At 38.7% G+C, this 27364-nt stretch overlaps 2 protein-coding genes and 2 long non-coding RNA genes across 5 annotated transcripts in view; 2 read left to right on the forward strand and 2 right to left on the reverse strand.

Moving 5' to 3' along the window:
* LOC134671797 (uncharacterized) overlaps positions 1-27364 on the forward strand; it is a 498925-nt gene that overhangs the window by 1277 nt on the left and 470284 nt on the right. The window lies entirely within an intron of this gene.
* On the forward strand, positions 902-15564 carry LOC134672245 (uncharacterized). The gene is made up of 2 exons (XR_010099312.1): positions 902-970; positions 15518-15564. It is a non-coding gene; the product is annotated as an uncharacterized LOC134672245 (long non-coding RNA).
* LOC134672152 (probable serine/threonine-protein kinase DDB_G0280133) lies at positions 3749-6163 on the reverse strand. The gene is made up of 4 exons (XM_063530056.1): positions 6152-6163; positions 5401-5779; positions 4603-4839; positions 3749-4239 (listed from the first exon to the last, which is right to left on the reverse strand). Exons 1-4 carry the CDS (start codon positions 6161-6163, stop codon positions 3749-3751), a joined length of 1119 nt encoding a protein of 372 aa, XP_063386126.1.
* On the reverse strand, positions 16649-22098 carry LOC134671737 (cuticle protein 3-like). 2 transcript variants are annotated; one of them, XM_063529561.1, is made up of 4 exons: positions 21971-22098; positions 20331-20535; positions 17774-18001; positions 16649-16797 (listed from the first exon to the last, which is right to left on the reverse strand). In XM_063529561.1, the coding sequence occupies exons 1-4, from the start codon at positions 22034-22036 to the stop codon at positions 16706-16708; spliced, it is 591 nt and encodes a 196-aa protein (XP_063385631.1). In that variant the 5' UTR covers positions 22037-22098; the 3' UTR covers positions 16649-16705. The 2 variants fall into 2 exon arrangements, 1 of the variants encoding a protein (XP_063385631.1); XR_010099266.1 differs by lacking the exons at positions 17774-18001; positions 20331-20535; positions 21971-22098 and adding an exon at positions 17335-17455 and having other exon boundaries at positions 16671-16797.

Genomic DNA, 27364 nt, shown 5'->3' on the forward strand with positions numbered 1-27364 from the left:
GACCTTGGCACGTGGATCGAATCTTTAGATTGTTCTTCTTGGGACTAGGATAACGTGTCCTGAGATACCTACTTTCTTTTTTCATGTTCCGTACCCAAAGGGTAAAAATTGGACCATGTTACTATAGTTCTTATTTTTAATATTTGAAAAAGACTTCGCGATCTTGACCTGTCTTTTAATTGAAAAACGCTTTTTAAAATCAGTAACTTATGAAAACAAAAGAATATAAATAATCGTTTATGATTCATAATTGTTACATATTTGCCGTGACTTATTTTTCAAATGTGTTTTTCAATAAAAAGACACGTCAATTGTTTACCCTATTTTTCTAATGCTATTAAAAACAAATTATAAGACTTCACTGTCCGTCTGTCTGTTACTAGGCTTTATCTCATGAACCATGATAGCTAATAGACAGTTGAAATTTTCACAGATGATGTATTTCTGTTGCCGCTATAAAAACAAATACTAAAAATTAAATTTGTACGGAACCCTCGGTGGGCGAGTCCGACTCGCACTTGTTGGTTTTTAAATATTTTATCGTCTTGGTGATTGACGCGTATCATCTCACGTACGACTTCCACTTCATTTCAATCAAGGTCGTATCAAAATAAAATCAAAGCCGTAGCAAATTGTAACATTTGAATCGGTCTCTAGGGCATTTGTAAACTGACAGCCATTCTAATTTTAATAACAGGACACGATTAGATGCATATCTAATCCAGATCTAATTCATATCCTGTTATTAAAATTAGAATACGCCTGTTAATCTAAATTCATTCTGTATCTGAAAAGAAAAGTACCAGACGTAACTATCCAAAATTGCATAAAATTAGACCAAGATAAATCTCCATTTTGATAGCACACGCAGTGCAAGTGTTATTTTAAACGTCGAACTTCTATTAAATTATTATTTATATAACGAGCGCTGGTGGCCTAGCGGTAAGAGCGTGCGACTTGCAATCCGGAGGTCGCGGGTTCAAACCCCGGCTCGTACCAATGAGTTTTTCGGAAGTTATGTACGAAATATCATTTGATATTTTATTTACCAGTCGCTTTTCGGTGAAGGAAAACATCGTGAGGAAACCTGCATACATCTGCGAAGAAATTCAAAGGTGTATGTGAAGCCCCCAATCCGCATTGGGCTAGCTTGGGGACTATAGCCCAAGCCCTCTCGCGCTCGAGAGGAGGCCTGTGCCCAGCAGTGGGACGTATATAGGCTGAGATGATGATGATGATGAGACCAAGATAAGTCTCCATTTTGATAGCACACGCAGTGCAAGTGTTATTCTAAACGTCGAACTTCTATTAAATTATTATTTATATAACACTTGCACTGCGTGTGCTATCAGAATCGTTGCAGACTTGTCTTGGTCTATGGTCTAACTCTACAATCTCGATCTAAGATCTAAAAATTTTGAAACTGCCGACGCAATATGAGTAGGCGCTGGCGCTGCATTGCGTTAAATAGCCTGCAGCGATTCGAGTTATCTAGCCGGGTTAATGTCGGGTCAAAGTGGAGTTTTTTGTCAACTTGAACGAGTTATATCAAAACCCATTGCCACGGGCGGTATTTGATATATTTTAATAGGCCGTAATATAACTCTTGTGAAATGTCATGATTTCTTTCCTAGACCCGTTTCAACAAATTTCTAAGGTGCGTTTTAGACATGTTCGTGATTTTTTTTTCTAACGAATGAAAGTCAAAACTGCCAGCGTATTATCTTTATTCACGTGATAAAATAACTGTCAATGTTTAACACCGTGGGATAGAAAGTGACGGACACCGTTTTATCACGCTGTCACGTAGACAAGAAAGACCATCATATCCGTACAGGATTGGAATCGATGAAGTCACTAGAGAAAGGCCTCAAGATTGCTAATTAATTTTTGGAAACCGTATTAAGGATGACTCACGTTAGACCGGGCCGTGTCCGGGCTGGTGCTTCCGGGGCTTACTTTTCTATGACATGACAGGTGATGCTTTTCATAGAAAACGATGCACCGGAAACTCCGGCCCGGACACGGCCCGGTCTAACGTGAGTCATCCTTTATGATCTAAAAACCGCTACGATTGATCAAAAACTCTGTTTTAAACCTACTGCATCTTAAAAGGACTTGTATGTCTCGGCTCGGGACTTAGGAAGCTACAGGTAGGTACATTAGGTACATATTCCGTCGCTGATTTTGCAATGCATTATCACGCATAGCAAGGAGTGCCTGGCGTCCCTTGGCTCGTTGGGTGGACGACATTCAGAAGATTGCGGGTCACTTCTGGATGAGATTGGCTCAAGACCGGGATAAGTGGCGTACTCGAAGAGAGGCCTCTCAGCAGTGGAGGGTAAAAGACTGATACGAAACGTTGATATTGCAAATAAGAAAGTCTAAAAATCAGGATTCGAATCCGTGAAGTTAAAGATAAAAGCCTCAAGATTGCTAATTAACTTTTTGGCAACCGGATTGTGATCTAAAAATTGCTACGACTTATAAAAAACTCTGTTTTGAACCTACGGCACCTTAAAAGGACTTGGATGTATCGGATTATGCAGTGTTATCAGTATTTGTAAAATTAAGAACCAAGAGGAACGCATCTAATGCATTGGGCTGTGGAATGTCTCGATTGGGATCTTACAATGATGGGTGTTGTGTGGGCCGATGTTGTAATCGTTGTCTAAGTGTCGAGACACTGATTCTATTGTTTACTAAATATTAGTAGCATTCGGTTTTAGTAGCACCAAGTAAGATTTAGTACCTACCGTAAATCACCCAGCTATAGTTACTAAAAATATGGTCCACAGGTTCTACATATATTGTCGTAATGATTTTGATTATGATTAGGTATAGTTTGTCAAAGGACTGTCTTATTTTAAACATAGACAGAGAGAATCATACTATCTTTGTCTTAAACACTAGTACTAGCACCCAAAAGAAAAGGATGAGTATAATTTTTTTTTCTTGTTTACTGACATATTTGGTTTGACCAACTATATCAAAATAATTTTTTTTTTCGTCAGAGTTATTTCTCATAATTATAAAAATATCTTGCTTCAGTAGGTACTGCGTCATTCCAATAGGTACTACATGACACAGAATGTCTAAGACACTGAATCAAACAAAGCCATGCTAAGCTGAACAAACAACTTTGTGGTCGACGAGTAAATGCTCATTGTAATTTCCTCTGGAATTTTGGATTTGGGAATCTATTCATTAGATCATGGTCTAAAAGGCTTAAAGTTCCGTCACACAACCAATTATCGTTATCACTAGGGATTAAATTAAAACAGCGGTTCTACCTATAATATCAATAACAAATGTATGTATATTACACAAAAAATATCAACAATAACAAGGAACAGATCAATTTGGTTACTTTCTTATTTACATATTTATTATACCTATTTATTTATAACACACCACATAGTAAATATCCAATCCAATAACATTTCTGACTTCCTTTTCAGTCTTTTACTTATTTTCCTATTATAATTTACTAGCGTCAAACATGCACTGTTAATAATCTTTAATAGTTTTTTAGCATTTTAGTTAAATTACTCAATACATATGAAGTTGCCATATCTTATCTTGTCTATTTGGAAGACTAGGAACTTTACAGAATCCTTAACTTACAAAAATCCAAGTCATATTTTTATAACATTATCGAAAAGATCAAGTTTGATACGTTCCCAGGCACTTAATCTTTACAAAATCCTTCTTAAGATTCCTTTAGTGTGGTGTCTACAAAACTAGATCACTTCCATCCACTGTACCCAGCTGTGGAGGCGGCCTCCTGCCCGGCCCACTCCTGCTCCTGCTGGTACTGCTGCTGATACAACTCCTGGCCATGCTGGGAGTGCTGGACCTGCGGTTGGACTTGCTGGATCTCTGGCGCGTGCTGGATCTCTGGGAGCTGCTGCTGGATCTCTAGGATCTGTTGGTGCTGTTGGACTGGTTGGACCTCAGGGATCTGTTGGTGTTGGATGGGGATCTGTTGGACTGTCTGGATCTGTTGGTGCTGGATGGGGATCTGTTGGACTGGCTGGATCTGTTGGTGCTGAATGGGGTTCTGTTGGACTGGCTGGATCTCAGGGATCTGTTGGTGCTGGATGGAGATCTGTTGGACTTGCTGGATCTCAGAGAAGTGCTGCGGTTGGAGATCGTTGATCTGCTGGATGCGCTGACTGTGTTGCTGTTGTGATTGGTGACGCTGCTGTTGAAATTCGGTTTGTTCTTTGTAGCTTCCTGAGGAATTAAAGCAAAGCCTAGTTAGCAAAGATGCTTAAAAGACGAGTCGACAAGCAGAAGCAAAACGGTTAGTTGAGATATCTTATAAAGAATACATTTCTCCATTATATCTGGTTTAGGGATGCCTAATCGTTCACTGCTATATTCTCTTTAGTCTCAAATATCATATCATGTTTTTCTCCTTCCCTTAAGTATACCAAACTTGAGTGTTAATATAATCGCCTTTTTTTGTCGGTACCACATCCACATCATCATCATCATCATCGTCATCATCGTTATTGTATTTGACATCTGTATTTAAAATTTATAGATTATACTAAACTTACTTTCTTTCCATAAAAATAATAAAACTTTACATACCATCATCATAGACGCCATTATTATTCGCCGCCTCTCTCTGGTTAAGCTCAATGCTCTTCTGTATAGCCTCAGGTATCGGCGGGGGGGTCGGCAGATGAGCTCCCTGAGGTCTGAAGCCGTTCTCATCAGCTGTGTAAGTCACCGTGTAGACCTGTCCATCGTCGCCGGTGTAGGTGTACCCGCCTTGAGCGCGGAGGGTTTTGCCTTGGACGGAACCTTGCTCTTGGGATTTGATTCCTGAGAAAATAGGGATAGGGGTGACACTGATAATTTATATAATAACTTTCTTCTTTCTGTGAACTAGCAGGTAAGTGTAGTAGGAATTGCAGACAACTTCAGCGTGTCAAAATATTTAACAAAAATTTATAACCCAGTAGAAGACGGAATTGAGACGGACGATTAGACGACAACTTCAGCGTGTCAAAATATTTAACAAAAATTTATAACCCAGTAGAAGACGGAATAGAGACGGGCGATTAGGCCGCTGTGGAATACCCATCCTTGAAGATTAGATTTTTCTTCTTTCTACCGTACAACTGTTTTTAAATACGTTTAAAATTGTATTATTTATAACCCAGTTAATGTTCATTCAAAACTTGGTAGGTAAAGTTTGGCGTTTAGCATTTGTTCGCCAATAAACTGGTTATACTTTGGCGATAACACAATTCTTGGTATGTAGGTACCAATACCATCATCAGAAATTTAAGAGCTGTGCCCTTGTTCGTGAAGCGATATTCAGGCATGTCTTTCTTTGGAGTTATAAATAAATAAAACAAAGATATGTAGTGAAATCCTTACCATTCTCAGTCTCATAAGAGTATTGATAGCTTTTCCCCTTATTTTCATTCTGGAAGCTAATTATCCTTGCTGTCTTCTCAGTGGAAGGCCTTTGAGACTGAAAATTCTGTCCACCGAAAGCTTTCTGCCCAGCAAAAGTACTTTGTCCAGCGAACGATGTCTGCCCACTAGGGAACGCTACGTGGCCTTGGAATCCTGCATCTGATTGGCTGAAATCCTGCTGGCTGTAGTGTGATTGATCGCCGTAGACGCCCTGCTGCTGCAGCTCGAGCTGTGATTGGTAGGCTTCTGCGTTGTTAGCGAGGTGCTCCGTTGGTTGGGTGGTGTATGGAACTGGGTCTGATGATGCTACAGCTAGTATTGCTGCTAAGGATGTTATCTATAATGAAGAAATTTTCGAAGTTAAAACGCACTCGTAAAACCAAACGCCTGTTATTTTTTTACGAGCAATTTCTATGCAGCCTGAGCTGCAGGAGATTTACCGATGTAAAACAATTTAATTTAACTACCTACAAGATTTTTTTAAATATTTACGTCCCTTTTAAATGTTTATCACAATTACATGAAATAACTATACCTACATTGTTTTAGTTAAATGTCAATAAAATAATTCACCGCACAAAGTCATGTCACGGCGCATGCTTCCGCGTGTCAAATGATGATTTGATGACTCAATACAAAAGGTATTAGAACTCTTTGTTTACAAATGTAAATTAAGTTAACGCGGAAATTATGTTTATTGTTTACTTACAATTGTTGCCATAACGTTAATTGTTACTTTCTACCGGGTGTGGCCTGTAATATGAGCAAAAAATTTTACTGTAGGCTGTACTCCTCATACTGACTAACATTTCTTCAGCGACTTTTAAAAATAACTTGTGGTTTGATTTTTAATACACGTTAAAGTTTATTCTAAGACGCAATGTATTACGAATTTTGTTATGTTTAAGGCATGACAAGCAACGTCAATCACAATGATATGGCGTGGCGATGGCGTCCATTGAAGATAATATTTATTTTGTATGAAAAATAGGGAGTCTAAATACTTCATAATTTTTAAAACTTGTTGAACAAAAGTGTCACCGATTGAGGAGTACAATCTATGTTTTAATTATTTGCTCATGTTACAGGCCACACCCGGTATATTGCATTATGCCTAAGAGCATTTATTATGCTATATTTTAATATAGGTCAAGAAATGAATGCTCAAAAAACGTTGTAGAGGGAAATGCTAGGAACACAATTTTTGACTCCGTAACTTTGTTTGGACTAGTTAGGAGGTGAACATATCAAAAGTCCCCGGGTGTAGCCCCGCTGCTGGGGGGTAGAGGGGGGTAAGAAGGTCGAATTTTTCGGTTTTTCATTGATATCTTGGAAACTTTGCGTCTTAGCGACATGACTACTAAGAGAAACCAAAATCTGATAAAATTAGTTACAAGTTTTATCCTGTCAAGTTTTTCGATATCATGAATAGTTTTTGAGATACCCGCTCTTGAAAGTTTATTTAGGGATTTTAATTTTATCTTGATATCTACGTCAGTGAAGCTGTTAGGCCATGTTTGGTATCATTTTCGTATATATCGGGGGTGCTGAATTCATTTATGGTATCACATTGACACCATTCCGAAGTAAAGCCAAAATTTAAAAATAAATATTTTTTTTAAATCCCTCTTCACGCTTAAACCGCTGAACCAATTTCGTTGAAATTTGGTATAGAAATAGTTTAAATCTCGACACACGACATAGGATAGTTTTTATAACCAAAAGCATCTTTTGAGGGTGTGAAAAGTGGGGTGGAAGTTTGTATGGGGAGTCAATAACCGCTGAACCGGTTTAGATGAAATTTAGGACGGAATACATCTGTGATTTAGATGAAAGTGATACCAAACATGACTTCAAACCTTACCTTGAGCAGTATTAACCTCAGGAATTCAGTTTCGTCGACGAAGTTAACACGTTCGCGGACGCGGATTGCATAGCATCCGTTTTTGTACTCCTCCTGGTGACGCGCCTGCTACTGCATCCGTTATTCTTTTTAAATTTCTTCGTTGAAATGCTTATCAATCCGCTTAACCACAGTATAATATTATTCATCAACTTTTCCTCTACCAGTCACCAGAGTCAAATAATGCGTACTGCCATATTACATAGTTTTATCGAAGTTAAAAATTATCCTGTGACGTCTCCAAATTGGCCCCCCTTTCTGTGACGCGGATGCTATAGCATTCGTCTTTGTATGGCAGCTCCCTTAGTAGCCCGGTAGGTGCGTCTGGGAGTGGACACATGTAATTTGGGTCAATTTCGTGCGCGATAGCGATTTTGACGTATTTTTATAAAATCGTAATTAATGTTTTTCTTACAATTTCTTTAAGTTTTTCATTGTGTTTTAATAAACAAACGTGTTTACTTGCTGTTAATTATACTACAGTAAAATTTTGATAACGATTAATGTGAAAAAGTGAGGCATGAATGTGTATACCTATTATTGAAATAATTACGTTACTAGTCATAGTTTTGGTCATATAATTGTGAATTATAGCCTGTTGGCGTTCGATGATCACCTCCCACAAGGTAAGCACCTTATGACACGCATTTGTGGTATCATTCTGTGTATATTTCATGCCTTGTATTTGGTGCAGATGCATCCGAAAAAGAATATAAAGTTGGGTGAATCATCGCTTGGCAGGAAAAGTGGTGGACGCTTTACGTCCAGAACTTAACGCGGCGGTGCGTTACAGGGAACTGAAAAAGTGTAATGCGGTACATATTGACACTTTTGAGAAGTAGTGTTGGCGTAAAATGCTGCGTATACCTTGGACAGCTAGAAGAACAAACCTCTCATTTTAAGAGAGCTCAACATTGCAACTCGGCTCTCTACAACATGCTATGAGACCCATGACTGGGCCTTTAGATTAGAGCCGGTCTCCAACGCATAATTTGTAGGTAGTATCACATAATTTGAGGTCGAATGAACAGCGAACGTGCTTGGCATGGGGCATGTATGAGATGGACTCAATATTACAATGATAAGCAAAGAGGGAACAAAACAGAAGAAGAAAATTGTTTGAAGAGGTCAGCAAATGAGTCTTTAGAGCAAAAATCGTGCCCTTAGGAAGTCAGAAGTCTCAGCCATCAAGTCCATCGAGTACGATGTATGAATGCTATAACATGCGATGTCATATAAAATCCCATCTTGACTACGTCATGTGACAGACATGCTTATGCATCCGAATTGTATAGCATTTGTTGTCACATAGCGTATAAAAAATATACTTCATATTGACGCGGATTGCATAGCATTCGCCTTGCATAGCATTACGCGTCATATACAAACCTAAAAGATATATTTGTAGTGACAGGAATGCTATAACAGTCCCAATATTTCCATACAAAATTTAGGTGTCCAACTGGTGTGACTGAGCGTCCGCGAACGTGTTAAATTCCCCCCATACTCCATTTCACAACTTTAAAGGATGATTATTGAGATAAAAAGTATCTTATGTCCTGTCTTGGGACTCGAAATATCTGTATACCAAATTTCAATTAAATCGGTTGAGCGGTTTAAGCGTGAAGAGGAATTTAAAAAAAAAGGTATTTGTTTAAAGTTTATATGTTTTTTCTTAGGAATGGTGTCAATGTGATACCAAAACTGAATTCAGCACCCCCGATTTATATGAAAATGATACCAACACGGTCTAGCAGCGTCACTAATGTAGATATCAAGATAAAATTGAAAGCCCTAAATAAACTTTCAAGAGCGGATATCTCAAAAACTATTCAAGATATCGAAAAACTTGACTGAATAAAACTTGTAACAAATTTTATCAGCTTTTGGTTTGTCTTAGTAGTCATGTCGCTAAGACGCAAAATTTCCAAGATATAAGTGAAAAACCGAAAAATGAGACCTTCTTTCCCCCCTCTACCCCCCAGCACCGGGGCTACGGCCGGGGACTTTTGATATGTTCACCTCCTAACTAGTCCAAACAAAGTTACGGAGTCAAAAATTGTGTTCCTAGCATTTCCCTCTATAACTTCTTATTGCTTGGCCTAATAATGAATTGAATTAATTCTTAAAGAGACATCGTTATAAAAAAATAAGGTGTATTTCTACAACTATATTATGATTAATGGTGTCGATAATTGCTGGTTGGTGGTTGGTTAGATATATCAAATCCAATATATATAAATCAACAAAAACCGGACAAGTGCGAGTGGGACTCACCCACCGAAAGTTCCGTACTTTCTAGTACCTATTTGTTGTTACAGCGGCAACAGAAATACATCATCTGTGAAAATTTCGACTGTCTAGCTATCACGGTTCATGAGTTACGGTCTGGTGACAGACAGATAGACAAACAGACAGACAGACGGACAGTGGAGTCTTATAGTAATAGGGTCCCGTTTTTACCGCAGCCTTTTCTTGGATTTCTGTGAATTGTCCATTTGTAATCTGTGGGTTAAACCTCCTTGACAAAAATATACGAAAAAAAAATTATAATGTTTTGCCAAATGTAATTTTTAAAGGCATAGTTCCATGATGGCTTAGTTAGAGTATGATGCCAAATCCTGAATTCCTTAGTTATTCCTTAGTATTTTTTTTATATGGCACATCACTACACACTGTCACAACACTACACGTCACATACCAGCCTCATTTTCACAAACTCCATGAGCACTATTAATAACTAAAAATCACTCAGATACACTGGTTGGAAGTTTGAACCGCGAATGTGTTCCGAAAATTTCACTCTTCCGTTTTTATAGCGAAAATATTTGTGTGTATATCTTAGGCTGTTACACACTGAGCGTGTGCTACTAAAACTGTGGACCTGGGGCCCGTTTCTCAAAAGCTTGTAACTTGTAATACAAGTGGAAGTCCGTTTCCAACAAAAGCTGTGAAAAAGTGACATCCGCTTGTATTACATGTTAGAAGCTTTTGAGAAACGCGCCCCTGGGGCTACTTATTTGTGTATGTCTAATTTCCTTTTTATGATATTTTTCAAAGTTTTTAACAGACAATAGACTAACATAAATAGATTTTTATATATTTATTGCACAAAAGAAAACAGACACGTATTACATATCGACGTCCTAGCATGACTTGCGTTATTTCACGCGACTACATATATCTCAAACACGACAGTACGAAAGCGCAAAAACTTGATTTTTATTAGCGTTTTCATTTTGACCTCACAACCGATGTGTTCAGTTCATCTGTACGATATTAAAATAAAAAAGTAATAATCTACCAAGAAGTCCAAGAAGGCAGCAGTCATACGCACAATATTTCAATCAAATTACTATTGTAAACAATGCCTAAGTCGAAAGCGTACGTGGTGCGCACGAGATGTATGAGGTAACGTTTGGGTAAGATGCGCCCGCGCCGCTAGGTGAACAACTGGAGCATTTTTCGGGTGCATGCAACGAGCTATAGAAGCGGCATTCATTTTAATAATTCATATGTACTATTTTAAAATAAAACTGACCATATTGAGTGAATTGCAAAAAAAATTTACGCAATTAAGCGCAGTTAAGAAGCTGTGATTAGTCTTAACTTAATTGATTCATTTGTGTTACGATAATTAGCTATGTAAATTGTATTGTATTGTATTTATTGTACTTAATTCGTACATACTTATAAGTCTATAGCATACGCTAACACACTTTCATGCATCTAACTTAAATAGAAATGGCTTAACTGTCGTAACACAAAGGAATCAATTAACTTTAGACTAATTACAGGTGCTTAACTATGCATTTTTTTGCAATTTACTCATATAATACAAATCATACAGATGAATTTTAATTAAATTGTAAAGTATTTTTTTATAAATAATAGTTCAATAGTGAATTAAATATATTTTAATTCTTTTTTTCAATGTTCCTTAGCTGAACATTTAAAAAAATTCACAAAATGCTTGCCTTACTTAATCCGATTGAGTCACGGCTCAACTGTTTCGTTCCTTCCGTCAAAATAATCATTTGGCTAATTAAATAATCGCAACAGATCATTTTTTTATTTAGCTATGAGTCCAAATGTATTACATTAAAACAATCATAAGTACATAGGCAAAGGGTTAGGTAATACATATGTGGGTAGGGTAGAAAAGTGGTTTCAATCGATGTGTGGAAGGGCGGCACCGTCGTCGAACCCAAACCACCTGGCGGTGGACTTAAAACGGTGGCGTGTGCCTCGGATACACATGCTGGTGGCGCGTATAACGGCGATACTGATCCTACATCTCAGCCAGCCCAGTATGGTGCTTAGAGAACGGTTCCACCGTTGAGATATGGTTTCTGCCATATGTTTTATAAAGGAGGACATTTGGGGTGCATAGACGCTTTGAACAGATGTTACAAGTGGGGTGAACGTTGCATGTCGCATTTCACAGGCTAATTAAATAATACTAGTAGGTACTACCCAACTAACATTAGGCGCTAAATAAATATATGTATTATAAGGGTTAAAAGAGATCTACATTAAGCGTTTTTTTACTCCAGAGGTTCTATTGATGTTCTAAAAATAGGAGTTATAGCCGGCTATAACCCCCTAATACCCCCGGATTGGGCACAATTTTTATCACCTTGGGTTGTAAAACCGCGCTACAATAGAGTTGTAGGGATGAATAATGCTACCTTTCACATCTACAGTGTTATAGGATGAAATAAGGGGTAGAAGAGCGTTAAAGTAGTGCTCTGTGAGCTGCAGACCTCGAGACCTTGTGATAAGTTTAAAAATTAAAAAAACTCGAACTCACAAAAGTCTTAAGTGTCCTAATTAAGTCCTTTAAGTCAATTTCCGCCATTTTAAAAATATCCCGAAAAAAAATCAAATTTCACAAAAATTCTATCTAAATAGCGAAAGGAGAAAATCCGGACCTACGAAAGCATTCTTGCCTAAGCTAAAACGGAGACCTTCGCTAAGGCTCTGTCAATTAATTTAAATCAGTGGCACTTCTATCCATTTTTTGGTCAATGGTGTCAGTGGTGACTTTCATTACGATACTTTATACATATTTTGTACATTATCTGAATTATCTCGCCCCACAACAGCACCGCAGTCGAGCGGTTAAAAGACTGACAGGCGCGTATTCTGATTATAATAACAGGTTATGAATTAGATCTGGATTATTCATCATATTGATCATCCTCAATGGTCTAATTTTGGGAATAGGACGGACTGACAGTACCTAAATAATATCTTCTTTGCGTACCTATAGTCAATTTAAAAAAATATTTCTTCAAAACCTTTTTAACAATTTGGAGATCAGATACTAAACTAATAAGTATGTACCTACTTCCAAAAAAGGGAACAATAAAGATAACATAACTTTTACATCTTGAATTAGAATACTTAACATATAAGACCTCGACAATAAAATTTTATATTGCACCAAAAAGAAGGTATTTTTTAGAGTCCACTGTTGTTACACCACCAGTCATTAATTACATATTCAAGTAATGTTTTATTATAATGAAAGAACTTCTTGCTCAACGTCATTAAACTCATAAAAAAAGAAAAGGTTCTTGATTCCTCGGAATTTTTCGCTTTTCTTTGGTAGATGGTTTCAGAGGGCCGACTCGACCCGATGTTTGACATAATAGTTGGTCAAACCAATTTGTCAGTCAGTAAGAACCAGGAAAACTATACTCATCCTTTTCTTTTGGATGCTAGTAGGGTAAAGGCACCAGTGCTCAGCCATGCACCAGTAGTCAGCCTTTCTTGCCTATTTTTGCCTCTAAATAATAAGGTTTTTATAATTTTCATGTCAAACCTAGGTAATATACTACTACTACTATATTATATATTGATAAACTATTAATTGAAAACTATTATCTAATTTATTATTATATCTTATTTTTTAAACGAATACTCTACGATGATCCATAATTTTTTTTTAAAGTTACGGTGTCTTCTGACATGAAAGGTAAGGAAGGTTAAGGAGATATGCGCCATTTTTTTGGAATGTCACATGGTATTTTGATAAGACGTTAGCAGCAGAATTGTGATTTATTTTTAAAAGAATATGGACTGCTTCACCTAATTAATACCTAAACTATCTGAAAAACGTAAATAATAATATTAATTCATATGGAAATGACATTCTTATGGCGGCTGACTATTGGAAACTACTTTTTTGTACAAAATCTAATAATCAGGCTCCCCTGGCTGACTACTGGGTTTGAAGCAGTAATTTTAAAAAGGTCGTAAACCCAAAAGTCGGCCGGGGAGGCTGACCATAGGAATTAAGATTTGTTATTATTTTCAAATGTAATATAAGGCATTAAATCAAGCCCTTTTAAAAAATTACGTCATTATGACTTTATTTGATTGAAATACATTAAATACCCAGTAGTGAGCCTGTGGCTGACCACTGGACAATAAGCTCACTCTACTCGAACCTACCAATCAGCCATTAGAATGGGATGGCTGGGCACTGGGTTCCTAAAGGCTGTGTATTGGTATACACGGGGCTGATTACTGGCAAAAAGGGCCTTTTATTATATTTAATTAAATATTTCCAAAAGTTAAATTTAATTAAGTTTTATTGTTTACAAAAATTAAACTTTATTAAATTCTTGAACAGAAAAATCATTGAAAATACCTATTAGTCCATAAGTTTGCAAATTATACGATCTTGAACATAGAAATTTCGTTATAAGGCTGACTACTGGTGCTTTTACCCTACTAGTGTAAGATAAATATGGTATGATTCTCTCTGTCTATGATTGAAATGAGACAATCCTTTGACAAACTATAAATAAGCAAATAAAATCAGGGCAAAAATAGCCAAATCTCAGAGACAAAAACCTACAATAAAATTGCGGTATCACAGTAAATTTTGTCATTGATAGACGAAACAATGGTGAGACGAACAAATAGGTACCTATTTTGTTAACAGTTACATTAGGTACAATACAATGAGAACGTACCGAGACGTTTCGTCAAGGGTAAAGTGGACTTAAATAATGGTTCCGTCAATATGATCAGAAAAGAAATTGGCGTCAATCTCCAATTTAATCACCAATTTTGGATTGGTGGTGATATTAGAGCGTTCGAAATTAAAGAAAATTCCTCCAGACGCGAATACTAGCGTTCAAAGATTGGTATTCTTGCACCTCCATTATATTGGTAGGTAACATCTGTCTATCTATTTATCTAATACTTTTAAATGAGCAATTTTTGTATATTTATTTATTTATACAGGGTGTGTCTGACCATGGGGCTTTAAATCCAGGGCTCGATTCTACTCGATAAACTGAGCGACTTTTATTATGGCACCAACAACCCCGAAATCCCGAAAAATGTTTTTCACCGTTTCATAAATTTTTACTGATCAGATGTCGACTTTTTCTATGGAAAAGCCAAAAAAAATTCCCCGATTTTAGGGTTGGTCCCATAGTAAAAGTAGCTCAGTTTAGCGAGTAAAATCAAGCCCTGGATTTAAAGCCCGATAGCCAGACACAGACTGTATATTTCGGGGATCTCAGAAAGGGCTCTAACGATTTTGATGAAATTTGCTATATGTATGGGGGTTTTAGGGGGATCTATCTCTGGGAAAACGAGCAAGTTTTACCAGCAAAGCTCAGTCTCCCAGATATTCAGTCAGAATCAGCGATCAAACGAAATAATAACTATGACATCCAATATTCCAATCCGACCAACCAATATTCTGCCCTGCTAAGCCGAGTGGCGCTATCTCAAAAGAAAATGCATTGCTAATTTATACTTTAGTTTCTATAACTGAGAATTCTATTTTCAAAATCATTTGTTTTTGAGATAACGCTTTTCTGCTTAGGTATCTTCTAAAAGTAAATTTTTGAATTTAAAAATCATGGACAAATAAGTCTGCAACACCAAAAATAAATGTTATTACTACGGAACTCTAAATATAATATGAAATGAGATTAACTTTACAATAGCCTCTTAAATTAGGAAAGATGCTTCTGCAAATATTTGTACACTGTTTTCATAACAATCGCGATTGTTATAATATTTCTTAGGCATTCGATATTTTTAACCAATATTTTCCGAGGGAGGGTTACATTTTTCAAGCGTATCTGTGGCGGAGCGCTGGTGGCCTAGCGGTAAGAGCGTGCGACTTTCAATCCGGAGGTCGCGGGTTCAAACCCGGCTCGTACCAATGAGTTTTTCGGAACTTATGTACGAAATATCATTTGATATTTGTCAGTCGCTTTTCGGTGAAGGAAAACATCGTGAGGAAACCGGACTAATCCCAATAAGGCCCAGTTTCCCCTCTGGGTTGGAAGGTCAGATGGCAGTCGCTTTCGTAAAAACTAGTGCCTACGTCAAATCATCATTTGTTGTCATGCGGACCCCAGGCTCCCATGAGCCGTGGCAAAATACCGGGATAACGCCAGGAAGAAGAAGAAGAAGATCTGTGGCGGATTTTCCTTAAGGCCCAGTACGCCCCGGGCCTAGATATTAGGGGCGGCAGCAAATCGGTAGTCTATGGGTGCTGAGAAAGGGGAGGCTAGTAGTTACTACAGGGCCTGGGGCTTAAGGCAGCCAACACTGCAAATCCGCCATTGTCTATATGTAGATATCCATTGCATGTATATTTAAAAGGGTTAAAAGTGTTAAAACCCACAGATCGCGTGATAGCTTTTGAGTTTGACACGGCGTGTAGCGTAATCTGAGTTGAACTTAGAACGTTTATTACCTACACTTTTCGTAGAGAGGCCGACCGCCTTTTCTACAAAAAGTCTATACTTTGTGGAAATCTGTTTGGTATTCGTATAAGCATTCATATGTCCTTGAAATTTGGTTCTTCTGCTAAATGGCAAAGTTTTCTTGAAGAACCAAAAGATCACAAAAACAAAGTATTGGAAAAAGTACAGGTTCGTTAGAGTCCTACTTATGATGCCTCTGGAGCAAGCGTTCATAGGTTATGGTAGCTGCTTACCATCACGCAGTCACGCTTTCCAATATCAATATAAAATGTGGTGATTTTGTACTCAATGGGATAGTGGACTAAATTTTTAGAGCTCCGCACAATAGACTGGGCCGTGCCCGGGCCGGAGCGTCCAACATGTAATTTTCTATGACGGCTGATTGGTGATCACGTGGTGCTTTCCATAGAAAACGAAGCGCCGGAAGCTCCGGCCCGGCCCCGGCCCGGTCTAACGTGAGTCATCCTTTATTCTATATTTTGATGAAGAAAAAATAAAACACAAAATAAAATTAGATAACTTTATTGCACTGTTATCCTATTTATTGCATCACTGTGTACAAAACTACAACTAAGACTAAGCGATATGGCACTCAGAAGAGTCGTGGCGTTCAGAAGTAGCGGCGGGTCTGAGGGGGGGTGTACCGCGGGGAGGGGAAGGTGCGGGCCGCGACGACTCCGGAGTTGCTCTCGTGGTAGCTGCCTGCAATGGAATAATTCAGGTCATAATCTATAGATATATTGTTTTCGAGTGCGATCGATCGATCTATCATCATCGCTGAAGTAGCTTAGCTACAGAGGGCGAGTGTTCGAGCCTCTATCACACTTGTAACTTCGTACGTAAGTGTGACAGGGAGGCAACACGTCGAACGTGGTTCGCGGTTGACTCTCAGATTGGCGCAGGATACAACTCTATATGGCCTACACAATGTTCAGCTCCAACTACAACTCGTACCATCATCAGAAAAATACAGCGTCATCCCTAGCGTTCTTCGCTAAAGCCCTAGAGAGAGTTTCAGAAATAGGTGGTGGAATCTTCAGATAAGCCCCCTGAGCTTGGAAACGATGAAATCAACGCCTAGATCCTAGTGGAGCGTACCATCATCAAAGATCCCTTCCGCTCTGGCGTTCTCAACTAGCGCCCTGACGATGGCCTCAGGAACGGACGGTGGGGTCAACAGATCAGAACCTTGTACTAGGAACCGTTTGCATCAGCTGTCTACATCCTTAAGGAACGTACCATCATCAAAGATCCCATTAGCTTCATCCCTGGCGTTCTCAGCTAGCGCCCTGGCGATGGCTTCAGGAACAGACGGTTGGATCTACAGATCAGCACCCTGAATCAGGAACCATTAGCATCAACTCCTAAATCCTAGTGGAACGTACCATCATCAAAGATCCATTTCGCTTCATCTTGGCGTTCTCAGCTAGCGCCCTGGCGATGGCCTCAGGAACAGACGGTGGGGTCAACAGATCAGCACCCTGAACTAGGAACCGTTTGCATCAGCAGTGTAGATCCAAATGGAACGTACCATCATCGAAGATCCCATTACCTTCATCCCTGGCGTTCTCAGCTAGCGCCCTAACGATGGCCTCAGGAACAGGCGATGGGGTCGAGAGATTAGCACCATGAACTAGGAACCGTTAGCATCAGCTGTGTTGATCCTAGTGGGACGTACCATCATCAAAGATGCCGTTCGCTTCATCCCTGGCGTTCTCAGCTAGCGCCCTGGCGATGGCCTCAGGTACAGGCGGCGGGGTGGGCAGATGAGCCCCCTGGGCCTGGAAACCGTTGGCGTCGGCGGTGTACCGGACTTGGTACACCTGGCCATCATCTCCGGTGTATGAGTAGCTGCCTTGAGCTTGGATGCCGTTCGCTTCTTGGCCTGACTCTTCAGCTTGGATACCTAAAAAGAAAGTGATTATCAGTTACTGTCACACCAGAGGTTGCCATAGTACTTTACTTAAATATTTAAAAAACACAACGGGTTGCACTCCGAGAGTGCCGACAGAAGTGAAAACTCAATGACTAGTCCAAAATGTCTGCAGCACTATGTATAATTGACCCAACCTTTCTACTGAAAAACTTTAGTTCCGAAATTACTGGCCAGTGAGCTTAAATTTGTAGCGTTAATTGTTTAAAATTCGAATAGAAATTGTAAAGGTACCTTGCAGACCTCGCATCTAAATATATTTGGTCAATTACATAAATGTATTTAAGTTACTCAAAAAAATTGTTTCTTAATTTAGCTACATGCCCTCTATGTAAGTGAAAAACACCTTGCAGTTATTCATCATTGCACTTAAGTGCACTTATTAATGACTGTATAAAACATATGACAGCTGTCAAAAGAATGGGACTAAATACCACAACCAACCACAACTATGTTCACGAGGATGATTTGTAATTTTGTATGACATCGCCGCATATAAATCTAGTTCTGCCTTGGGCACATTTTATAGACGAGCTATTAAAATAATTGATTGCTTGTTAAGCAATTATTGTAATAATTGTAATTAACTTTGTCAGAATCGATTTAAATGAAATATCTACTCGTACATTTGTAACCTGACATTTTGAAGATTTTTTATAGCCTAAGGCAATCTAATAAATGAAAATAATTCACTCAAAAATACTAATGACGTCCGGAAATGATTCCTTTTTTGGACTTTTTTGTTTCTCTCTTAAAAGTGACGTCCGTTTGTAACAGTCATTTTCCTTGACAAAATGAGTGACGTTTGCCGCCGAAAACTGCCGTGATTATGAAATTATGACATTCATTCCGTCACTCATTTTATAAAGCAAATTGAACAGATAGTGACACCCCACACAAGCGTCTTTTGAGCATCCGCGTCTAGTCAGCGCTATGGAAAATGGCGTCGCTTCGCAGTTGCGCCAAAATTGCGTGAGAAGCAGCCATAGAGTTGACGCCGACGCTCGGGAGACGCTAGGGTGGGGTATCTCATATAGCGGCGGCAACAACGACGCTGCAACAGTTATGCAGCTGCAGTTGAAATCCGAACGTCACCTTAACGAATTAGAATCACGATTGATGGTCTACGACCCAGATTGAAGCGATTGTCGTGATAAGGCTATTGACATTATTGACTGGCGCCACGGATTTATCATTTAGTACTTAAGTAGCGTGATGTAGAATCGCTTCGCACGGGATACACAAAATTTTAACAAATGATACACTTAGGGCCCGATTCGGATTTTGAAATAGATATCTATTAGACATCACCAAGATACGATAACGATATGTTTAAGATCTAACCTGTCAAATTTGACATTTGCGCGATTCTGGAGATACTCTTGAACGATTTCCACAGGATATGACTTAGAGATCCAATTCACATCTAAAAGATATCTTACTCTATCTAACGTAAAAGTGACATTGGTTGCCCGAATTGCGTTGCAAAAGAGAACTAGTTGATATCTAAACTATAACGTATCTAGAATGGATCTAGTACGTGTCGTCTCTTGTGAATATCTTAAAGTTCGAATACGGCAGTTAAACCTTCCTCAATAATCACTATATTGATTAGTGAAAACCGCATGAAAATCCGTTAAGTTAGTATATACTTAGTTAAAAAGTAGTTAATAAAGTAGTTTTTGAGTTATCGCGTTTGTTTTATAAGGTGTAGTGATTTAACCAGGCCTGGTGATATGAAGCGCTGGTGGCCTAGCGGTGAGAGCGTGCGACTTGCAATCTGGAGGTCGCGGGTTCAAACCCCGGCTCGTACTAATGAGTTTTTCGGAACTTATGTACGAAATATCATTAGATATTTGCCAGTCGCTTTTCGGTGAAGGAAAACATCGTGAGGAAACCGGACTAATCCCAATAAGGCCTAGTTTACCCTCTGGGTTGGAAGGTCAGATGGCAGTCGCTTACTAGTGCCTACGTCAAATCATGGGATTAGTTGTCAAGCGGACCCCAGCCTCATGAGCCGTAGCGAAGTGCCGGGATAACGCGAGGAAGAAGAAAGAGTGATTTAACCAGGCCCATGGACACATAAGAATTTGGGGCCCTTTTGGAAAGTAAAGAAAGCGAATTAAACTAACATTTTTCTACTATGATCTTCTATTTATTACGAGTCAAATATACTGTTACTGTCTATCCTTCGGGGCCCCCTGAGGATGGGGGCCCAGGGCACGGGCCCCATGTACCGTTATGGTAAAGATGGCACTGGATTTCACTACTTTTGTAAATGAAACTTGCACTTCAAACTCACCATTCTCCGTCTCAAAGGCGTAATGGAATCCCCTATCGTTGACCTCAGCATCAGACCTCAGGATTTGTGCGTTGCCCTCATACGACCTAGGTCTGGGCTGGTAGGCCTGTTGCTGGTAGGCCTGCTGCTGGTAGGCCTGGTAGCTGGGCTGGAAGCGGTAGGTGGCTTGCGCCACGGCTACTGAGAGCACCGCTGCCAGGATGATCTGAAAAAGAGGGTAATTTGTTAAATCATCGCAATTCAACGCGGTAACGCAGCGAGTGTGATGGGCACCTTTGCGCCGGGTGTAACGCGGGGAGGCCTCTTCCAGTAGTTTTTATATTCCTTGTTTTAGTTTAGATATATTTAGGGTTGTTAGTTTTAATTTAGTTTTATTTTTAGATACATTTAGTTCATAAGTTATTTATTTGTCTTTTTACTGTCTTTTCTGAAATAAATTATTTGAAAACCCAGGTTATTAGGGTTTAGGTTTAGGTCTTTGACAGTTCCTGGCAAGCTTTTAAATAGTAACTTAAAAAGTTATAAGCGTGTTAATAAAATAGGTAACAGAGCAGTGGAACTGATTTAGAAAGAAATAATTTGAATAACTACTTTCAAAAGTTTAGGCTTTAAAATACAAATTATTTTGTTAAGATACAATTTTAAATGCAGTTTTATTAGTTTTCGACTAACTGTGCCTAGTTAGTTTTTTTTTTAGTAATTGTTAACGAAAGCAATAACATTGCAGTAAGTAAGTAAAATAGGCAATGTTTTTAGTAATTAGGTAATACTGATTAGGTAATTTCTTTTTTAATGATTGTTAAAGGATTTTGTGTGAGTGCCGCCATCGCCACGGAGATGGCGGGACGACTTAAGGTGACAGTCCATTTCCAACTGCAGCTGCAATACTGTTCATTTTACTATGGAAACGCGTCGCTGTCATTGTCAATTTCCATAGTAAAATGAACAGTATTGCAGCTGCAGTTGGAAATGGAATGTCACTCTTAGACACCTTCATTAATAACCGGCCGGAAAAGCTCAACGAGAGTCGTGGAAATTAAGGGTATTAGCGAAGCCTTTGCCCAGCACTGGGACACTATAACAGGCTATTAAAAAAATGTGTGAGTAGGTAGTAAATAAGCCTACATAATTTAATATCGCAAATGCTATCAGAATTGAGGTCTTAATTAAGAACAGGAAAAGACGTAACATTCAAATCGTTAATGGATCAATAATAATTTGTAATTTGCAAAAAAAAACACACACAAGAACAACTACTTTAAATGGGATCACTTGTTTGTGTCGTAACATTTATGTACATCCTTTAATAGATCAACAGCAATTAAAATTTTCAACCAACACGAACCACTATTAAACAAGATCACAAAATTCTGAATATCTGTAATTATCTTAGATCGATAATTCTGTGAAAAATGTTCTAACAAAATGGATTAATTTAAATTAAAGTGGTGTTCGTTAAACAAAAATGAGGTTTTAAATAAATAAGGGTAACATTCCATTTCTGACGCAGCTGCACTACTAATATGAACGCGTCGGTGTTATTGCTAATTTCCATAGTAAAATGAATGGTAGTGCTGCTGTCGTTGGAAATGGACTGCCACCTTAAAGATTTTTTTAAAAATTATAGAGATAATGATTACCGATTTCATGGTGTTATCGGGTTGGGCGTCTGTGTGCGTATGCGCCGGATTCGGCGGGCGCGGCATATATACCGGCGATGCGCAATGCCAAGGTCGGCGTAGGACGCCGGAAGATCCCTAGGCTGGCTTTTACTTTCCATGGGAGCTGTGGGAATATCTCTGTTAAGTATCTTTTTATCTTTCTTGTGGTGATAGAATGTCTGGGCAATCAATAATATTATGCAAGATCAGAACCCCTAGGTAGTGTAAATTTCTTTCGATAGCGTGACGCGCATTCGCGAATGCGTGGACACGTAAAATTCGGGTCGATTCGGAAAATGAATTAGATATCTACTTATTTGACATCAAGAAGTTACGATATCGATAATTTAAAGATATCTGTAAGGTAGATATGTCAAATTTGACGTTACCGCGATTCTGGACGTCCTCTTGAACGATTTCTACAAGTTATGACTTAGATATCCAAGTCACGACATCTAGTCGGTATCTAATGTAGATCCCAAATATCTCTAGTTCGTCTCTAATCTTGCAATTATCTCGTTTCCCGAATACGCCTGAATCGCCTGATTGACTCTTTTAAATAATGATAAGTAATAATGACCCACTGGGTGACTTGCGCCGCTTAAGCGTTTCATTTCTGTAAAAACTCCAACTTATTTGGCTAAAGTTTGCCAGAAATATTTTTTTAAATTTAACAAACCGTTGATTATCATTATCGTTGGTCTCTATTCATCATTGACATTACTGTTAGTTAAAAAGCGACAAAGTTTAACAGATTTAGAATAGAATAGAATACCATTTATTTCAGTATAAGTACACAGTTAGATTTGTATGTATTTACAAACTTATTTCTGGGTTGCTAAATTTTTAGAAACGCGAAAGTGGGCAAAGTAAATGTGGATAAAGTCACGGGCAACTACTAGAGTTAAGCCACGAAAAGTCTGCAGCGATTTTGATAGCCCTCGCAGTGCCAGTGTCATAATTTCATAGAAGTTTGACGTTTAAAATAATACTTGCACTGCGTGGGCTATCAAATCCGCTGCAGACTCTTCTTGGTCTGACTCTAGTATATTTTATGTGAGCTACCGTACCCGGGTCAAACAGAAAACTGTGTTACGTCTTTCCTGCAGACATACACAAGAGTTAAGGACTATTAAGGTTAATTTTCTTATTTAACCCTTATCCACGTGAAAAGGTCCTCCTTTTATTTAGAGAACTATGATAAAATCATTACTTACATGCCCACAAGCTGTTAACTACCCACAGGAGAGAAAACTAGCGTGTTCGCGCGAACTGTACATTTTTCTCTCCTGTGGGCTAACAGCTTGTGGGCATGTAAGTAATGATTTTATCATAGTTCTCTAAATAAAAGGAGGACCTTTTCACGTGGATAAGGGTTAAATAAAAAATAACCTTTATAACCCTTAACTCTTGTGTATGTCTACAGGAAAGACGTAACACGGTTTTCTGTTTGACCCACCCGTTAGTGTCAGTATGGTTAGATATACCTATTATCATAAACATTTATTCTGCCACACACTATTAGCAAATCTTGCGCATACTTTTTGAACTTAGTTTTATTTATTGCTAGTTAGATTTATAGTATGCAGTGTTTGATTGGTAAACGAATATTAATATAAATGTCAGATTTCAAAATTAAGTTCTAGCACCCGAATGGTAACCTATTAATATGAAGGTTGTAGGTTCAAAACTGAAATAGATGTCTTATATATCGGGTGAAACAGAAAGAAGGACTTTTACGCAAACTGGGAATATTTATTTATTACGTTATTGAGATACAGTTTTTTAAACATTAGTCCGAAAATCTGTATTTTTCAACCCTAGCAAGTAGATCCTACTGAATGACATAACATGTGTCAATGTAAAATGTAAACAACTTTGTAGGGTTGTCACTGATAAAAATATTTCATTTTAATGATTTTGTTTTACTTTTAAATCCAGCTTTACGACACAGAATAAATAATAGCACTGTACTGGTACAGAAGACTCACTCTCTAACAAAACGCGTCTGTTACGATCAGCCGGCCTAGCCAAGGTTACAATCGCTATCGCTTCGATAACGAAAAGCATTATGTCTCTCTATCACTCTTCCATATAAGTACGACAGTGACAGTTGCGTTTCGATCGCTACGGAGCGTAAGCGATTGGCATCTTGGCTACGCGGCCAGGACAGATATGACCAAGATGGCGACAGCGCTACGCGCGGCTTATGGCTAGCCACCAAAATTGGTGTGGAACGGATGTACTTTTAGCTACCTGTAGCAAAGCGACGAAATCGCGGAGTGAGCCACGCCTGTTTACGATTAGAATAACTCGATTGTAAATCACTTAGATAAGACTATCCTTTCAGATCAGTCCCTAGAAATGTTCCACCATGTATGTATACGTCGTTGAGAATGCCAAATCCGTTATGTGCTCGATTTTGGTTTGGCAAATATTTACCTAGCTAGAAAATAACACAAACAACATTAAAAGCACCTGTAACTTTAAGTTTAAGGTGCTTTAACGTAGGCAGTTCAAGCGTAATTCAATTTAGGCTAGACATGTGACATTGACATCAACCGCTCCTTATACGTTCCAAACACAATACCATCTATGTCAGCTGACCTTTTGGCTGATGCACCAATATTTAATAGTAACTGGCAGTCGCTCGTGCAATACTAAATGGTAATGACTTCCATTTAAATGTCTTATCCAGGGATCCCTAGACTTTTTTGTGATGTCCTTAATTTAAATGTTGTTTTTAGGGTTCCGTAGACTCCGCTGTCCGTCTGTCTGTCCGTCTGTCCGTCCGTCTGTCTATCTGTCACCAGGCTGTATCTCAGAACTGTGAGAGCTAGACAGTTGAAATCTTCACAGATGATGTATTTGTGTTGCCGCTATAACAAGAAATACTAAAAAGTATGAAACCCTCGGTTCCTACCGCTCCTAAAATCCGCAGCGTTCCGTGACATCGGATGTGCGCAAAAATATCTGACACGATCTTATTTGTAGAGCCATAAGAGCGTGTCACATATTTTTGCGAACTTCGAAGAGTAACATATTATTGCAGGTGACTGTACAGATTTATTTTATGTATGAACAAATTCGCACTAGATGACATTTGATAAAAAAATTCTATTATAGACACGTTAGTTTAAAGTAGTACCATTATGTTCTCTGCACGTCGACTGTAATGTTTGCATTAACGTAGACCAAACTATTTAATCGCATACTTTTCAGTATTCCAACTCAATTGTAATGACTACGTTTTACAACAGTTAAGAGCCCTTCAACGTGCACACTAGCGCCACTGCTAAATAATCGTGATTATTTAAATTTAACGACAGGTATTTTAAAATGGGGACCGCTACGGACTGTATTGTGTATTTAAGTACCTTTTGAATATATCAAACTAGTTTTTATGTTGCTGGATTCGTCGATCTAGGAACTCAAAACAAAAACGGCCGTTTTTACTTTGGACGCATAGATTGACAAATCCAGCAACATAAAAACTAGTTTGATGTATTCAAAACTGATTCAAAAGGTACTTAAATACACAATACAGTCCGTAGCGGCCTCCTTTTTTAAATATCTTTCGTGAAATTTAAATAATCACTATAATTTAGTAGTGGCGCTAGTGTGCACGTTGAAGGGCTCTTAAGTGAATTATAATTAATTAGATGATGATACAACAAAAGACATCAACCGTTTAGTTATTCTGTGTCAACGATCCTCCTCTTCAAGAGACGCGTTATCTATTCTAATACCTTTAAACGAGCAATACTTGTTTATTTTCGGGGGTCTCGGAAACGGCTCTAACGATTTCGTTTAAATTTGCAATATGGGGGTTTTCAGGGGCGATAAATCGATGTAGCTGAGCGTTTCTTTTATTTTTTTGCCATTTTTGTATATTGTGACCTTTTTTGCCACTTATTGCCCGTAAACTTTTATGAATAAGGTGATTAGAGTTAAACCAAGAACTCAAGAAGACTGCTGCTTTATAAATCGCAAGTCAGACCCCATATGGAGTACTGCTGTCACCTTTGGGCAGGAGCACCTGGATGCCAGCTTGGACCCTTCGACTCAGTCCAAAGGCGCGCTGTGCGAATCGTCGATGATCCCAAACTCACAAGCGGTATTGAACCTTTAAGTCTAAGGAGAGACTTTGCCTCCTTGTGTGTGTTCTACCGCTTGTACAATGGGTTGTGCTCTGAGGAACTATTTGACATGATGCCAACGGCCGCTTTCTATCACCGCACCGCTCGCCGTCGCCAGGGTGTTCATCCTCACACCCTAGAACCTAAATGGTCGCGTACCTACTGTGCGATTTAAGAGGAATTTCCTCCCGCGGACGCTCCGGCTGTGGAATGAGCTCCCTCCCGAGGTTTTCCCGAGGGTCTACAGTATGGGGTTCTTCAAAAAAGGAGTGTACAGGTTTTTAAAAGGTCGGCAACGCGCATGTAACACCTCTGGAGTTGCAGGCGTTCATAGGCTACGGTGACTGCTTACCATCAGGCGGGCCGTATGCTTGTTTGCCACCCATGTGGTATAAAAAAAAAGAAAATACTGCAGCGATTTTGATAGCCCACGCAGTGCAAGTGTTATTTTTAACGTCTAACTTCTATGAAATTATGACGTATAAATAACACTTGCACTGCGTGGGCTATCAAAATCGCTGCAGAGTTCTTGGTGTAACTCTAATGTGTTTTTACGAAGCTACTTATCTAGGTACTTTTATACCAAATACCACTTTTAAATGCCAAATCACAAGAATAAGCTAAAAAACCATATACATATATGTAATATGTATTTAGCGTAATCGTAATACTTGCGAGTCGACAGTTGACCGAGTTCCAGTTAATAGATTCACTTGAAATTTCTCAGGTCAATGCAATCCGTCATTGTTATCAAGCTTAAGGTGATAATCAGATGGTTACGGAGCTTCCGGTGCTTCGTTTTCTATGGATAGCACCACGTGATCACCGATCAGCCGTCGTCGGACGCCTCGGCCCGGGCACGTCCCGGTCTAGAAAATACAGTAACCGATTGAATATACAGTAACCGAGCTATACTTATAACTTATGACACTTCGTTAGACTTTTCATTTTCATTGTTAATGATTATTATAAAAATTAGGACTGTTAGCGCCACTTGCACACCGTTCTGGTAACCATGGTAACTCCAGGCAACTCCAGGTTTAACCGGTTAAACCCGGGTTAATGGGATGGTATAATAGCGCTAAGGAGCGCAAATTAAACCGCGAACAAATTTTTGAAAGTTCCTATAACTCTTAAAATATGATGTACTTAATAAAAAAAATAAAAAAGTTAAACAAGGTGTTATTATAATCCAGTAACTTTGTCGAATTTTGTAACCTGGCTCTTTTGCGTC

This window comes from Cydia fagiglandana, chromosome 16, assembly GCF_963556715.1.
Source record: "Cydia fagiglandana chromosome 16, ilCydFagi1.1, whole genome shotgun sequence".
Lineage (NCBI taxonomy): Eukaryota > Metazoa > Arthropoda > Insecta > Lepidoptera > Tortricidae > Cydia > Cydia fagiglandana.

Bases quoted from the DNA above. Each gene is read 5' to 3' on its own strand.
- LOC134671737 (XM_063529561.1), bottom strand. From the start codon at position 22,036: ATGCCGCGCCCGCCGAATCCGGCGCATACGCACACAGACGCCCAACCC. The intron at 18,002-20,330 runs GTGAGTTTGAAG...CTTTCTTTTTAG, and splicing joins CGCCTTTGAGACGGAGAATG to GTATCCAAGCTGAAGAGTCA. The intron at 16,798-17,773 runs GTACGTCCCACT...ATTCCATTGCAG, and splicing joins GAACGGCATCTTTGATGATG to GCAGCTACCACGAGAGCAAC.
- LOC134672152 (XM_063530056.1), bottom strand. The intron at 4,840-5,400 runs GTAAGGATTTCA...CTATTTTCTCAG, and splicing joins CTCTTATGAGACTGAGAATG to GAATCAAATCCCAAGAGCAA. The intron at 4,240-4,602 runs GTATGTAAAGTT...TTAATTCCTCAG, and splicing joins TAATGGCGTCTATGATGATG to GAAGCTACAAAGAACAAACC.